Raw genomic sequence first — 17,500 nt, 5'->3', positions numbered from 1 at the left:
TGTACATAGGCGCGTATCCCCAAGCAGCCGGGCCAGAGAGCCCAGTCTCTGGTCTCTGTCCTGGGTCCGCTTCGGCCATCCAAAGACTTCACCCTCCAAAGGTCCATCCAGGGGAAACAACAACAGAGCTCTGGTGCCCTCTGGTGGTTAGAGAGGGGAAGTGCAGGCACGCAGTGATGGAGGAGGACCGTGGGGCCCCTAGCTGCTGCTGCTAGAGCATGTTGAGGATGGCGTTGTACATCTGCGTGAGCACGGCCAGGTGCACCGGGAGACAGGAGCGCCGGTCCTGGGAGGACGGGGTGCAGGTCAGCCAGGAGAGGGCGTTGTACTGCTCCAACACAAACCTACACACACACACAGAGAGAGAGAGGAGGTGGGGGTTAGGATTACACACACACTCACACACACACACACACACACACACACACAGAGAGAGAGAGAGAGGAGGTGGGGTTTAGGATTACACACACACTTACACACACACACTCACACACACTTACACACACACACACACACACACACACACACACACACACACAGAGGAGCGGAGGTGGGGGTTAGGATTACACACACATTTACACACACACACACTCACACACACACACACACACACACAGAGAGAGAGAGGAGTGGAGCGGAGGTAGGGAGGATTACACACGCAAGCCAGCGTTACAGAAACAGGACAAGAAGAGAACAGAGAGACCTACAGAGGGGTATCTACGTTGTAGTTTAAGAGAGAGAACAGAGAGACCTACAGAGGGGTAACTATGTTGTAGTTTAAGAGAGAGAACAGAGAGACCTACAGAGGGGTATCTACGTTGTAGTTTAAGAGAGAGAACAGAGAGACCTACAGAGGGGTATCTACGGATGTTACCTGAGCACATCAGAGGTGGTCTTGGAGTCCAGAGGGTGGGGGGTCCTCTTGATGGTCTTGTCCTGAACGAGCTCGTCTGATTGGGCGATGGAGATGTGGTGATGAAGAGACGCCTGGAGGGATGGAGAGGGTTGGAAACAAATTCACACATGATACACACACACACACACACACACGCACGCATTCACACACACTCACACACGCACGCACACACACACTCACACACGCACGCACGCACGCACGCACTCACCAAGGTTATTATAGTTAACGAAAACTAACTAAAAAACGAAAACTAAGTGTGAAAAAAGATTTTAGTTAAAGGCCCTACGAGGAGTTTCTGGAAGCGGAAGTGTTTTCCGCCCCAAAAGACCACATTTCCCATGAGCCTCCCCGCGCACTGTCGTAAACCTTAGCTACCTGAGCCGGGTGTTTTGAAGACAAGGTAATTACATAGGTCTTTCTAGTAACGTTACTTTTGACAATACATAACGGTCATATTTAAATTATTCTTCGTCTCGTCAGCGGCGTAGGCTACTGCAGTAAATTGTTTCGTCATTCCAAGGAAGTTCTGGACGACCCGACCACAAAATAATAATCTAAAAATAAACTACATACAAGAAACGACATTTGTTGAAAATGGACACACAAACAAGTGTGGGTAATGTAGATTCACCCACATTAAAATGAGACTGTTTTGTAACCAAAAATAAACTCCTCGGGGTACCTTTAACTGAAATAAAAATGAAAACTAGGCTTTACAAAAAAACGATAACTAACTAAAACTGTATTGTGTGTTTACAAAACTAACAAGAATAAACAAAAATTATTGAGAAAATGTTCTTAGTTTTAGTGTTATTCATTTCAGACATAAGCCTAGTATTTTGGATGGATATGAAATCTATCCTCCATGTTCTTTAGCTGTGTCCCTGCGCAGAAGTGACCTGAACTAATAAAAACGAAACTAAAACTAAGCATTTTCAAAAAATAAAAAATAAATAAATAGGCAGTGGCTAGTTGCAAAACTAGAATGGAGAAGTAAGACGCCTCCTTCCTTCCACTAGTCTGGGGGTCCACCTTGGGCAAGTGGTAGTACCCCCTAGCCCCCCTACCTGGGGTTACAGGCAAAAAACCCTGATGAAATTAAAACCTAATGGAAGAGAGACCCGGCCCGGAGGAAGCCCGGGGCCCTCGTCTGGAGCCAGGCCCAGACGGAGGGCCCGCATGTGAGCGCCTGGTGGCCGGGCTTACCACGGAGCCCGGCCGGGCCCAGCCCGAATAAGCAACGTGGAAGCACCATCTCCTCCTCCATCGTCCCGTGGACCCACCACCCGCGGGAGGAATTGTCGGGGTCGGGTGCGCTGCCAACTAGGTGGCGGTGAAAGCGGGGGACACCGACGGACCGGACCCGGGCGGCAAAGGCTGGCTCTGGGGACATGGAACGTGACCTCGCTGGGGGGGAAGGAGCCGGAGCTTGTGAGGGAGGTGGAGCGATACCAATTACACCTGGTGGGGCTAACCTCCACGCACAGCACCGGCGCCGGAACCAAACTCCTGGATAGGGGTTGGACCCTGTTCTTCTCCGGAGTTGCTCACGGTATGAGGCGTAAGGCAGGTGTGGCTATACTAGCTAGCCCCCAGCTGAGTGCCTCTGTGCTGGAGTTCACCCCAGTGGACGAGAGGGTCGCCTCCCTGCGCCTTAGGACTGTGGGGGGGGGGACTCTGACTGTGGTTTGTGCTTATGCACCGAACAGCAGTTCAGAGTACTCAGCCTTCCTGCAGACCCTGAGTGGAGTCCTTTTGGGGGCTCCTGCAGGGGACTCCAGTGTCCTACTGGGGGACTTCAATGCACACGTAGGCAATGATGGAGAAACTTGGAGGGGCGTGATTGGGAGGCATGGCCACCACGATCTGAACCCGAGTGGTGTTTTGTTGTTGGACTTCTGTGCTAGTCACGGTTTGTCCATAACAAACACCATGTTCGAACACAAGGATGCCCACAAGTACACCTGGCATCAGAACACCTTAGGCCGAAGGTCGATGATCGATTTCGTTATCGTATCATCTGATCTGAGGCCATGCGTTTTGGACACTCGGGTAAAGAGAGGGGCAGAGCTGTCCACTGATCACCATCTGGTGGTGAGCTGGTTTCGATGGCGGGGGAAACTTCTGGACAGACCTGGAAAACCCAAGCGTGTAGTGAGGGTGAACTGGGAACGTCTGGAGGAAGAGCCTGTCCGGAGAGATTTCAATTGCCACCTCCGGCGGAGCTTCTCAGGCATCCCTGTGGAGGTTGGGGACATCGAGCATGAGTGGTCGGTGTTCAAAGCCTCCATTGCTGAAGCTGCGGCTGGGAGCTGTGGCCTGAGGGCCATAGGTACCTCAAGGGGCGGTAACCCTCGGACACCGTGGTGGACAGCGGTGGTGAGGGAAGCCGTCCGACTGAAGAAGGAGGCCTTCCGGGTTATGTTAGCCCGGGAGACCCCAGAAACAGTTGCAGGGTATCGACTGGCCCGGAGGGCTGCGGCTTCGGCCGTGACCAAGGCAAAGCAGCGGGTGTGGGAGGAGTTCGGAGAAACCATGGAGAAGGACTTTCGGTCGGCACCAAAGTGTTTCTGGAAGACCATCAGACACCTCAGGAAGGGAAAGCGGGGGACCATCCAAGCTGTATACAGCAAGGAGGGGACACTGCTGACCTCAACTGAGGAGGTTGTTGAGCGTTGGAAGGAGCACTTTGAGGAACTCCTGAACCCGACTAATCCACCCTCTACGATCGAGGCAGAGCCGGAAGATGATGGGGGGTCGTCAATGTCCTTGGAGGAGGTCACTGAGGTAGTCAAACAACTCCACAGTGGCAGAGCCCCAGGGACTGATGAGATCCGTCCAGAAATGCTGAAGGCGCTGGGTGTAGAGGGGCTGTCTTGGTTGACACGCCTCTGTAACACTGCGTGGAAGTCTGGGTCAGTGCCGAAGGAGTGGCAGACTGGGGTGGTGGTCCCAATATTCAAAAAAGGGGACCAGAGGGTGTGTGCGAATTATAGAGGCATCACATTACTCAGCCTCCCAGGGAAAGTTTACTCCAAGGTGCTGGAAAGGAGGGTCCGGCCGATAGTCGAACCTCAGATCGAAGAGGAACAATGCGGATTTCGTCCTGGTCGTGGAACTACCGACCAGCTCTTCACTCTCGCAAGGATCTTGGAGGGGGCTTGGGAGTTTGCCCAACCTGTCTACATGTGTTTTGTGGACTTGGAGAAGGCTTACGACCGGGTCCCCCGAGAGGTCTTGTGGAGGGTTATGCGGGAGTATGGGGTGAGGGGGTCCCTACTTAGGGCCATCCAATCCCTGTACACCCAGAGCGAGAGCTGTGTCCGGGTCCTCGGCAGTAAGTCGTCTGCCTTTCCGGTGGGTGTTGGCCTCCGCCAGGGCTGCGCTTTGTCACCAATCCTGTTTGTGATTTTCATGGACAGGATATCGAGGCGTAGCCGGGGGGAGGTGGGTTTGCAGTTCGGTGAGCTGGGGATCACGTCACTGCTTTTTGCAGATGATGTGGTCCTGATGGCATCAGCTGCCTGCGACCTCCAGCACTCTCTGGATAGGTTCGCAACTGAGTGTGAAGCGGCTGGCATGAGAATAAGCACTTCTAAATCTGAGGCCATGGTTCTCAGCAGGAAACCGGTGGCCTGTCCGCTCCGAGTAGGAAATGAGTCCTTACCCCAAGTGAAGGAGTTCAAGTATCTGGGGGTCTTGTTCACGAGTGAGGGAACCATGGAGAGGGAGTTTGGCCGGAGAATCGGAGCAGCTGGTGCGGTTCTGCAGTCGCTATACCGCACTGTTGTGACGAAAAGAGAGCTGAGCCAAAAGGCAAAGCTCTCGATCTACCGGTCTATCTTCGTCCCCACCCTCACCTATGGTCATGAAGGATGGGTCATGACCGAAAGAACGAGATCACGGATACAAGCGGCCGAAATGAGTTTTCTCCGGAGGGTGGCTGGGGTCTCCCTGAGAGATCGGGTGAGAAGTTCAGTCATCCGGGAGAGACTCGGAGTAGAGCCGCTGCTCCTTTGCGTCGAAAGGAGCCAGTTGAGGTGGTTCGGGCATCTAGTGAGGATGCCTCCTGGGCGCCTCCCTAGGGAGGTGTTCCAGGCGTGTCCGGCTGGGAGGAGGCCGCGGGGTAGACCCAGGACCAGGTGGCGGGACTACATCTCCGCACTGGCCTGTGAGCGGCTAAAGATTCCCCAGGCAGAGCTGGTTGATGCTGCTAGGGAAAGGGATGTCTGGGGCCCCCTGCTGGAGCTGCTGCCTCCGCGACCCGACCCCGGATAAGCGGATGAAGATGATGATGATGATGATGATAAAAAATAAATAAAATAAACTAGTAAACCTGCTTTAAAAACTAATCAAAACTAAACTGAAATGGAAAACAAAAAGATAAAACGATATAAAAATCAAAACGAATGAAAAAAACTAAACTATTATAACCTTGACACACACACTCCCGTCAAGTGCAGCACAGATACTAGTCGTGCGCGAGCCCCAACCCGGTGAGACCGGTGTCACCGCCAGCACGGCGTCGCCCGTCAGAATCTCTACCTCACCCTCGCTTTGCCCTTGCTGGGTCCGATCTCGCTTTGCCCTCGCTGGGTCCGATCTCTGGTCCTCTCACTAACGAACACCCGTGACCCGCCTATCACACATAACCTGTCAGAATCTCTACCCCACCCTTGCTTTGCCCTCGCTGGGTCCGATCTCTGGTCCTCTCACTAGCGAACACACGTGACCCGCCTATCAGAAACACCACCTCAGCCGGCTGCGCAACTGAAAAGCTAGAGATTGAGTGGCGCGAGTGGGCGGTATTCATACCGAGGACTGAGTTTACCCAGCTCAGCTTGGCTGCCCCAGCAGCAGGAGATGCAGCGGTAGTTTACACCCTGATATATAAACAGGAAATGGAACAAGCCCTGAATGATGGATCAGAGTGTGAGCGCCGCCTCACCTTGAGGAAGAGAGGACATTGGTTTTGTGCCTGAGGACAGGAGGCCCAGAACCAGCCGGGCAGGCTGTCGGCGGGGGCGGTGGACACGTAGTAGCCCAGCGCCAGGGGCTGCTGCTTCAGCTCCTCAGAAGGGTTCTCCCTGGACAGCAGCCTCTCGCCCTGGCTCTGGAACACACAGGCACGCGCACACACACACGTACACACACACACACACATATACACGCACATATACACACACGCATACACACACACTCACGCATGCACACACACGCATACACACGCACATACACACGCACATACATGCATGCACGCATACACACACGCGCATACACACACACACACACACGCACACGCACATACACACACACACACACACACACACACACAGAAGCAAAGCAGAGAGTCAGCGCTGCAGGGCAACATGCTCAACAATGGCGTTCAGTGAGGGGGCGGAGCCTGAACACAGAGCGCTCCAGTGTCTGGTGCTCTCTGCTCTCCCAGGCCCGACCCAGACCCGGTCTGCTGACGCCCTGCGGCGCCAGCGTGAATACCGGCCTTGTGAGCCGCCCGGCTGGGTCTGCGTCTGGGTCTGGACTCACCCTGTTGTGCTGGAAGTGCGACCCCCCCCCCATGCCCGAGGGCGACCCCGGGGAGGGCACGGGGGAGGTGGTGGGGGAGGGGTGCAGGTTCCCGGTGATCAGCATCATGTCGTCGTGGCCGATGTCGTTCTCCAGCTCGTCGGGGAAGGGCAGGTCGAACATGTCGTCTGGACGGATTTGTTCGTTTTGTCGTTGAAAGAGAGATTCAAAGTGGTTAGTTTGTTGTAGGTACATGGTATGGGCACCACTTATGATTAAATGCTTACATACAGTACGTACACATATATTGGAAAATACTGATAAAATGTGTTTCCTTTCTCTCTAGAGCTATGCTAGTGTTCAGAGAACATGTCGACAGGGTGTACTGAACCAACTGCGCCCCCCGGTGGTAAGATATCGATATTACAACCACATACAGCTAACATTGAGTCCCAACATACAAACTGCAAAATGCAACGAACTGCACAACTTAACCACGAAAAAGAGGCAAAAGAACATACTCTGACATCCCCCCCCCCATTTTAGTCGTTTACCGGACGCTTTTATCCAAAGCGACTTGTGGTGAGTCCATACGTCTGAGAGTGAAGGGAACCTACAGTAAAGCCTCCAACACTAAGAACACCCCCGTGGGGAGCTACGGTACGTCCGTGCTGCCCCCTGCTGGCCCGGCGGGGCCTTACCGGCGTTGTCCTCGGTGGGGTAGGAGCTGGGCGCCAGCTGGGTGGTGGCGGAGGTGGGGAAGACCAGGATGTGCGTGCAGGACGCGTCCTGAGGCGTGTTGAGCTGCGACGTCTGCAGGTTGAGCGCTGTGCTGCGGCCGAACACCGAGCCCATCGTCACCGCGTCTGCACACACACACACACACACGCGAACACACACACACACACGCTCACACAAACACACACGCACACACACACGCACACACACACACACACCACGGGGGAATGAATACAGCGCTAGCGATGCCGTTTATGTTATTGTGAAAGATCATCACCGCATCTGCACACACACACGCGCACACACACACACACACACACACACACACACACACACACACACACGGGGGAATGAATACAGCGCTAGCGATGGTGTTTATGTTATTGTGAAAGCCTGTTCAGTCGTTTTAGAGTGCTACAGAGCGCTGTAACTCAAGCCTGCAGTTTGGATTAGGAGCTGTCAGTGGGGGGGGGGGAGTGAGTGGGGGAGCGCGGGGTATCAGGGTGGGTCTCTGTCTCTCAGGGGGGGTATCAGGGCTGGGGGGTATCAGGGGGGGTATCAGGGCTGGAGGGTATCAGGGGGGGTATCAGGGCCGGGGGGTATCAGGGGAGTGTCTGGAGAAGCGGGTTATGCTGACCCTTGACCCCCTGGGCTCAGGCAGCGATGCGATCTCCATTACCTGTCTGTCACCCACAACACCTCCCCGCAGAGGATAAACACACTTCAACAGCGTGTGTGTGTGTGTGTGAGTGTTTGAGTGTGTGTGTGTGTTCTATGCCTGACACACCCCACACAGTACTCTCCACCACGTGGGTCAATTTATTCGATCATTGTGTTCTAAACACATCATCATCATCATTCAACTCCTCTCCATCATCATCATCACCATCATCAATATCATCATCATCCTCATCAATATCATCATCATCCTCTTCATCATCCTCTTCATCATCATCATCATCACCATCATCAATATCATCATCATCATCATCATCATCATCATCATCATCATCATCATCCTCATCCTCATCATCCTCATCATCCTCATCATCCTCATCATCATCATCATCGTCATCATCCTCATCATCATCATCATTATCCTCCTCATCATCCTCATCATCATCATCATTGTCATCATCCTCATCATCATCATCATCATCATTATCATCCTCATCATCATCATCATCCTCCTCATCATCGTCCTCCTCATCATCATCCTCATCCTCATCATCCTCATCCTCATCATCCTCATCCTCATCATCCTCATCATCATCATCCTCATCATCATCATCATCATCATCATCATCATCATCTCCCCCCCCTGCGGACGCTAACCTGGCATCACCACGAAGGATCCCTGGGGCTCCATGGCAACCAGGCAGGCGCTGAGGACGGAGGGGGCGTCGCCGGGGGAGACGCCGCACATGAGACACGCCTCACGCAGCTGCCGACTGATGGAGTGGAGAGAGTGCTCCCCCAGGAGAGAGCTCCAGTCTGGAGGAGAGATCAACACAGAGCAAGATGGGGGGGGGGGATTAAGAAGGAGCACGACAGAGAGAGAGAGAGAGAGAGAGAGAGGGAGAGAGAGAGAGGGGGAGAGAGAGAGAGAGAGAGAGAGGGAGAGAGAGAGAGGGGGAGAGAGAGAGATAGAGGGAGAGAGAGAGAGAGAGAGAGGGAGGGAGGGAGAGAGAGAGAGAGAGAGAGAGAGGGAAGGAGGGAGAGAGAGAGGGAGGGAGAGAGGGAGGGAGGGAGAGAGAGAGGGAAGGAGGGAGAGAGAGAGGGAGGGAGGGAGGGAGAGAGGGAGGGAGAGAGAGAGAGAGACGGGGGAGGGAGAGAGAGGGGGGAGGGAGAGGAGAGATGAGGAGGAGGAGGGAGGGAGAGAGAGGGAGGGGTAGGAGGAAGATAGGAATGAAAAGGGAGGGAGAGCGAAAAGGAAGGAGAGAGAAAATGAATGACAGAGAGGAGAGTGAGAGAAAGAGACAGATGGAGAGAGAGAGAGGGGGAGGGGGAGAGGGAGGGGGAGACGGAGAGAGAGAGAGAGGCAGACAGAGAGAAAAAGACAGTGAGCCAGATCAATAAGGGGAACTACTCTACAGTCTGCTGGCATCTGGCCTGGATCAGCCGGTTCGGAGCAGACAGAGGATACTGAGGTACACAGCTTAGGGAGCAGACAGGATACTGAGGTACGCAGATTAGGGAGCAGACAGGATACTGAGGTACGCAGCTTAGGGAGCAGACAGGATACTGAGGTACGCAGATTAGGGAGCAGACAGGATACTGAGGTACGCAGCTTAGGGAGCAGACAGGATACTGAGGTACGCAGCTTAGGAAGGAGACAGGATACTGAGGTGGGCAGCTTAGGGAGGAGACAGGATACTAAGGTACGTAGCTTAGGGAGGAGGCAGAGGATACTGAGGTACGCAGCTTAGGGAGCAGACAGAGGATACTGAGGCACGCAGCTTAGGGAGCAGACAGAGGATACTGAGGTACGCAGCTTAGGGAGGAGACAGAGGATACTGAGGTACGCAGCTTAGGGAGGAGACAGGATACTGAGGTACGCAGCTTAGGGAGAAGACAGAGAATACTGAGGCGTGCAGCTTAGGAAGCAGACAGAAGATAATGAGGTACGCAGTTTAAGGAGGAGGCAGAGGGATCATCTTCAGTCGATCCTCGCTCCACAGCGCCGCCGGCCCCCATGAAGCGTGTCTGATTCTGCCGAGTGACATCCTGAGACTTTAAGACCGGACCGCCGCCCGATTTCCGTCACGCCGCGTCAACTCACCCTTCAGTTCGCCGTGCCCCAGCCTGCCCAGCCGGCCAATCACGATCCTCCACGGCATCGAGGTCATCTGGATGATTCCGACTAGCCACTCCCACATCTTCTGGAGACCCATCTTCCTGGCCGACACCTTGGGCCTCCGAGCTCTGGAGAGACCAGGGAGTGTTGGTGAATGCTAATGCTAATCCCAATGTACTTGTGTCCCTGAATAAAAATAAATTTAACAGTATTTTGATAACCCTCTTTTTAAAAAAATCTCCTTCTCAAGCTCCTTTATTTTATTTTACTTTATTTTTTACCTTTATCTTCCTTTATTTTTACTTTATTTTTACCTCCCTTATGCACAACGGGCTGCTTTTCGCCCCTGTTCAACCTATTTGCTAGTGTTCAGGGTTGCGTACCTGTTGGGTACGTCGATGTTGATGATGCTGGTCTCCAACAGCTCCCCCTGCTGGTCAGTGCAGGACACCAGGATCCAGCGCTGGTCATGGGACAGGCAGTAGCCCACGAACAACACACTGTACCTGGGGGGGACCTCGGCCCACACCTCCCCCGGCTCCGGCTGCTTTGGCCGGGTGGGACCCAGGATGAAGGGGGGGGAGTAGAGCTGGAGGGGGCTAGGGTGCTGGGGGGGGGGGGGGTTTGGGGGGCAGGAGGGGGGGAGATTTAGAGCTTTTACTGTACTTCAGGTCCAGAAGAAGAACGAATGAGATGTGTGCGTGAGGTCTGTGTTTAAGCACATGGACATGACAATATGATAATGTTAAAAACATGAATTTTTTCCTAGTGTGTGCCTGGACATGCACAAGTCATCCTCTCCAAGACCAGTAAGGACTTTATGTTTTCATGTAACCTGTTTCGCATACAGCAAGGGCATAGCCAAGCAGTAACAGAGATATTTAATGGAATCTTTGGCCGGCCCAGTGGCCTACCATCAGTTTACGCCCCTACCTCAAGACTATCGGTCTACACCCCTACCTCAGGCCCATCGGTCTACACCCCTACCTCAGGACTATCAGTCTACACCCCTACCTCAAGACTATCAGTCTACACCCCTATCTCAGGCCCATCGGTCTACACACCTATCTCAGGACTATCGGTCTACACCCCTACCTCAGGACTATCAGTCTATACCCCTACCTCAAGACTATCAGTCTACACCCCTACCTCAAGACTATCAGTCTACACCCCTACCTCAAAACTATCAGTCTACACCCCTACCTCAGGCCCATCAGTCTACACCCCTACCTCAGGCCCATCAGTCTGCACCCCTACCTGAGGTCTACACCCCTACCTCAGGCCCATCAGTCTACACCCCTACCTCAGGCCCATCAGTCTACACCCCTACCTCAGGCCCATCGGTCTACACCTCTACCTCAAGACCATCAAACTACACCCCTACCTCAGGTCTACACCCCTACCTCAGGCCCATCGGTCTACACCTCTACCTCAAGACCATCGGTCTACACCCCTACCTCAGGTCTACACCCCTACCTCAGGCCCATCGGTCTACACCCCTACCTCAGGGACATCGGTCTACACCCCCACCTCAGGACTATCAGTCTACACCCCTACCTCAGGTCTACACCCCTACCTCAGGCCCATCGGTCTACACCCCTACCTCAGGCTCATCGGTCTACACCCCTACCTCAGGACTATCAGTCTACACCCCTACCTCAGGTCTACACCCCTACCTCAAGACCATCGGTCTACACCCCTACCTCAGGTCTACACCCCTACCTCAGGACCGTCGGTCTACACCCCTACCTCAGGCCTATCGGTCTACACCCCTACCTCAGGTCTACACCCCTACCTCAGGTCTACACCCCTACCTCAAGACCATCGGTCTACACCTCTACCTCAGGTCTACACCCCTACCTCAGGCCCATCGGTCTACACCCCTACCTCACGCTCATCGGTCTACACCCCTACCTCAGGACTATCAGTCTACACCCATACCTCAGGCCCATCAGTCTGCACCCCTACTTCAGGCCCATCAGTCTACACCCCTACCTCAGGTCTACACCCCTACCTCAGGCCCATCGGTCTACACCCCTACCTCAGGCCCATCAGTCTACACCCCTACCTCAGGTCTACACCCCTACCTCAGGCCCATCAGTCTACACCCCTACCTCAGGCCCATCGGTCTACACCCCTACCTCAGGCCCATCAGTCTACACCCCTACCTCAGGCCCATCAGTCTACACCCCTACCTCAGGCCCATCGGTCTACACCCCTACCTCAGGTCTACACCCCTACCTCAGGCCCATCAGTCTACACCCCTACCTCAGGCCCATCGGTCTACACCCCTACCTCAGGTCTACACCCCTACCTCAGGCCCATCAGTCTACACCCCTACCTCAGGCCCATCCGTCTACACCCCTACCTCAGGCCCATCGGTCTACACCCCTACCTCAGGTCTACACCCCTACCTCAGGACCATCAGTCTACACCCCTACCTCAGGTCCATCGGTCTACACCCCTACCTCAGGACTCTCCAGCGCGGCGCTGAGAGAAGAGACGGGCCCAAACCCGGTCAGGGACTTGATGTGGGTCCGCGTGGGGAGCAGGCGCCGGCACTGGGAGTAGCAGGAGAAGGCCAGCGAGCGCAGGTGCTGCAGGTACAGGGGGCTCTCCCCGCTGGCCGGCTGGAGCAGGTACTGGCACGGCACCACCTGGTGGACACACAGGGGAACGACGGCGGGCTTGACGTTAACGAGATCTCGTTAGCTAAATACGGTCAGAGCGTTAGAGGATTTAAATCAGGTTCAGAACCTATTTTCTGAAGCGCTGTCTGAAATAACGCAGTGTTACTGTACATTGATATGGCTTAACATTAACAGCAGACCCCAAGGCCTTGAGGTGATGTGCATCATAACAAACAGCCTCTGGTGTGTGATTGCTTTAATGATTCCTTCATGTGTCACTAACCATACTCAGAGGTCTACTGGGTCTCCAGGTGGTGGTTGTCAGGAAAGACTAATGATTCCTAATGTAGTTCTCTTGGTGGCTAAGCTAGTGCATTTGGGGGCGAATTCACTAAAGGATTGCGCAGCTTTTCCTGACGCAAAGCCTGTGCAAATAAGTCAAAAATAATGTTTGCTATTCACAAAGCCCTTGCAAAGGGTGAAATACGGTGTTAACTGCGTTGCCTTCGTCATTGCGTTTCTCTGCGCCGGTGTTATTAGCTGATATTTAAATTAGGTAATATGGGCGGAGAATGTTCCCCTTTCTATGCAAATGAACATTATTGCAAAACCCGCCCAATTCACAAAGATCGGCGCAAATTGCCTCACGCAGTTAAAGTGAAATTAATTGCGTTTTCAGAGACGTGATGGTATTTAAGCGCAAGGGGTGTCATGGCCAGCCTTTCAACTGATCATGGCAGCAGTGATTGTTGCGAGGCGAATTCGGCATCGCAATGCCAGGCATGTTGTTCGTGAGAGAATATTTAGAAGAAGGTCACTTTTTGATTTAACACTAGAACCACCGCGGTAGCTGTTTGGACACCAGAGCGCGCAGCTCTTCAGCCAACTGGAGGATGAAGTCGCGTCTGGGGAGGCTCAGTTGACTATGCGTCTCTCCACCCGTCCCCAGCGAGTCCAAGCTCCCCCAATGAATAATACTTATTTATAATAGCCTACATAGCACGAAACTGTGCGTATAATAGTCTATACGCGAAACTGCGCATTCCCTATAGCTGTTCATTGAACGGCTGGGGGCCGATATAGGTATAAATAAATAAAAACATAGCCTACGCAATATTTTTTTTATTTGAATGGTCTTGAAAATATTTTGCTTTTGTATCATAGGTGACGGCAGGTATCATCTTCAGCCATGGATGATGACTCCCGTGCGTAATCCTTCCAACGTTGGAGAGGCGGCGTACAACTGGGCTCACATCAGGACGCGCGGTGTGATTGAGTGCACATTTGGAATCCTGAAAAGCCGTTTAGATGCCTAGATCGTACCGGTGGGGCAATGTTATACACTCCCCCAAAAGTATGCCAGATCATCGTGCTGCAACTTGCATAACATATAATGACAATTTTTCCTTTGTTCGTCTTTTCAAATCATTCCACCTCCGTTTGCAGTCTTCCGCGTTTACACACACAAATGGCACTGACTGATTGGGAAATTAAACCCCAAATATGATTTTTTGCTGCAGTCGTGATATTTTTTGCGGAAAGCTGTGAGACATGTTTTTGAACCTCGTCCGTGAGGCCTTCAAGTTCGCTGTCTGAAAATCGTATCTTTCTTTTTCTGTCTGCCATCGTCCAATGATATGCATACGAGTTGTATGCGCTGTATGCGCAGTATTTATAGTCATTTCCTATATCAGCAGCAAATTGCACTCAGCCGCAAACACCGAATGGGCGTGTTTGCGCTGGGATATTATTAGCGCAATGTCTTTAGTGAATAGGTTTTTACAACGGAGCACATAGCTGGAGCAACTGACGCGCAATGTAATGGTGCAATTAGCGGCCGCAATTCCACTTTAGTGAATTCGCCCCTTGGACTTGAAGTATGTAAATATGATCTAGTACAAGGAAGTATGTAGCATGTCAATATTATCTGGGGTGTAGTACTGTATGTAAATATGATCTAGTATGAGGAAGCATGTAGTATGTAAATATGATCAAGTACGAGGAAGTATGTAGTATGTAAATATTATCTAGTACGAGGAAGTGTGTAGTATGTAAATATTATCCAGTACGAGGAAATATGTAGTATGTTAATATTATCTAGAACGAGGAAGTGTGTAGTATGTAAATATTATCCAGTACGAGGAAATATGTAGTATGTTAATATTATCTAGTACGAGGAAGTATGTAGTATGTTAATATTATCTAGTACGAGGACGTGTGTAGTATGTAAATATTATCTGGGGTGTAGTACTGTATGTAAATATGATCTAGTATGAGGAAGTATGTAGTATGTTAATATGATCTAGCATGAGGAAGTATGTAGTATGTTAATATGATCTAGTATGAGGAATGTAGTATGTAAATATGATCTAGTATGAGGAAGTATGTAGTATGTAAATATTATCTAGTACGAAGTATGTAGTATGTAAATATTATCTAGTACAAGGAAGTATGTAGTATGTAAATATTATCTAGTACGAGGAAGTATGTAGTATGTAAATATTATCTAGTACGAGGAAGTATATAGTATGTAAATATTATCTAGTACGAGGAAGTATGTAGTATGTAAATATTATCTAGTACGAGGAAGTATGTAGTATATGGTATGTGGTTTGGAAATGTAACAGTGCAACTAAAAGGTAGACTAGTTAGCTTGCACAAAACGGCCATGAAAATAGTAGGCAGAAGAGACTATGAGCCAATCCAGAGTCTGTATGACAAAGCTGTCTTAGATAAGTCAAATATGATCAGAGCGGACCCCCAACATCCCCTCTCTTCTGAGTACGAGACCCTTCCCTCTGGAGGAAGGCTGAGCAACACAACTTGTAAATAGAATCTGTCATTTGTCCCAGCCTCTATTAAACTGATAAACTTGAGTAAATAGAGTATGAGTGGACACATCTACACCTTAGCACTTGTACTTTACTGTTCAACTCTAGCGCAACTGGGCAATGTGCAACAGGGCAATGTGCAATCTAAGTGTTGACTGTTGTTTTTAGACGATGCTGCTGTCAGTGACGATTGTTGTTCTCGATGATCTGTTTCTGTGTTTGTTGTTCTGTTGTGTCCTGTGTAAGCTGTTGTTTGTCAAATGCTTATAAAGCGATGTGGTGCTGTGCCCAAGACAAGTTTCCCTAGGGGGACAATAAAGTATAATCAATCAATCAATCAATCAATCAATCAATCAATCAATCAATCAATCAATCAATCAATCAATCAATCAATCAATAAGTATTATCTAGTACGAGGGAGTATGTTGTATGTAAGTATTATCTGGGGTGTACTGTGTATTAGTATGAAAGAGTATGTAGTACTGTATGTATTCTCACATGTAGTATGTATTCTTTAGTACAAGGGAGCAGTATAAGTATTATCTAGTATGAGGGTGTAGTATGTAAGTATAATCTAGTATGAAGAAGTATGTTGTATGTATTCTCTAGTACAAGGGAGCAGTATAAGTATTATTTAGTATGAGGGTGTAGTATGTAAGTATAATCTAGTACGAGGAAGTATGTAGTATGTAAATATTATCTAGTATGAGGGAGTATGTCATATGTAAGTATTATCTACAATGAGGGTGTAGTATGTAAGTATAATCTAGTATGAGGGAGTATGTAGTGTAAGTATTATCTAGTATGAGGGTGTAGTATGTAAGTATAATCTAGTAGGAGGAAGTATGTAGTAGTAGTATGTGAGTATAATAGTAGGGGTTTTTACCTGCAGTACTAGTGCAGGTCTCAGGCTCTCCGGCAGGGTCTGGAGCATCTCTGTGTAACAGCGGAGCAGTCCTAGCAACCAGACACTTCCCTCCTCCACCTCCTCCCCCTCCTCCTCCTCCCCTCCTCCTCCTCCTCCTCCTCCATCCCGCGATCCGCCCGAGCAGAGGAAGGGGTCCACCATGTACAGCACGATGGCGGGCGGGTGGGCGTAGCTGTCGGCGGAGTCCGCCAGCGTTGGGATTCCGATCCGCACTTGGTCCGCGCTCCTGGGAAAACGTAAACAAAAATGAATGAGTGAATGAGTGAACGAATGAGTGGATGAATGAATGTTATGATCATGTAAATCATACATATCCCATACTGTACACACGTTTGCCTACAAAATCTTCCAGTATGCTGGAGATAGCGTTCGTTTCGGGGTTCCACAGTCGTTAGGACCGCAGAACCCTCGGGCCCTTACATGTCACTGTCTGCAGGTTGGGTTGACGTCGGCGTGGCATTAGCTGTTCCCTTAGCCTCAGCGGCGCCTCCGGGGGCGCTCTCCGTCGCCCCCGTCTGGCCGGGGGCTGTCCCTGCGGGGACGGGAGTGTTTCCTGAGCTGGGGGCTGCGGCCGGGTCTCCCTCAGGGGCCCCGGGGCCAGCTTGGGCCTGGGAGGAGGAGGCAGGCGGGGCCGGGGGAGGGGCAGGGGACGGCTGGGTCTTGGGGGGCAGCAGGAGACTGCTGTCCAGGGAGAGAGCAGACAGCTGGGGGGCTGGAGGGGGAGGGGGGGGGGGGGGGTGAGCACAGAACCAGGATCAGAAACCTTTACCGTGTTCAGAGGAGTTAGTTTACAACAGTGGATATAAAACAGAGGAGTTCGTTTACAACAGTGGATATAAAACAGAGGAGTTAGTTTACAACAGTGGATATAAAACAGAGGAGTTCATTTACAAGAGTACAGAAATGAACAGAACAGAACACAATAGAACCGTACAGAAATGAACAGAACAGAACACAATAGAACCGTACAGAAATGAACAGAACAGAACACAATAGAACTGTACAGAAACGAACAGAATCACCAGGCCCGAGGGGGCGGAGCTGCTCACCCAGCTGTCGCCTGCAGGCGTGGGCATAGAGTTTGAGTTTGCTGAGGTTGTCTCTGTGCTGCTGCCCCACCCACGGTCCGGTGAA

General features: G+C 51.4%; 1 protein-coding gene across 1 annotated transcript in view; it reads right to left on the bottom strand.

Moving 5' to 3' along the window:
* Nucleotides 1-17,500, bottom strand: part of LOC311312550 (mediator of RNA polymerase II transcription subunit 13-like) — a gene marked incomplete at its 5' end in the record, with an annotated part of 66,729 nt that overhangs the window by 1,583 nt on the left and 47,646 nt on the right. The window contains 12 exon segments of the mRNA XM_084442511.1: nt 1-344; nt 875-987; nt 5,865-6,029; nt 6,464-6,630; nt 7,144-7,308; nt 8,516-8,674; nt 9,963-10,105; nt 10,361-10,584; nt 12,446-12,634; nt 16,325-16,592; nt 16,787-17,078; nt 17,416-17,500. The exon segment at nt 1-344 is cut by the window's left edge and continues 1,583 nt beyond it; the exon segment at nt 17,416-17,500 is cut by the window's right edge and continues 111 nt beyond it. Coding sequence (XP_084298637.1) covers nt 212-344; nt 875-987; nt 5,865-6,029; nt 6,464-6,630; nt 7,144-7,308; nt 8,516-8,674; nt 9,963-10,105; nt 10,361-10,584; nt 12,446-12,634; nt 16,325-16,592; nt 16,787-17,078; nt 17,416-17,500 — 2,103 coding nt within the window. The 3' untranslated portion in view covers nt 1-211.

This window comes from Borostomias antarcticus (genome assembly GCF_949987555.1).
Source record: "Borostomias antarcticus genome assembly, chromosome: 8".
NCBI lineage: Eukaryota > Metazoa > Chordata > Actinopteri > Stomiiformes > Stomiidae > Borostomias > Borostomias antarcticus.
This window is presented reverse-complemented; position numbering and strand designations above follow the sequence as displayed.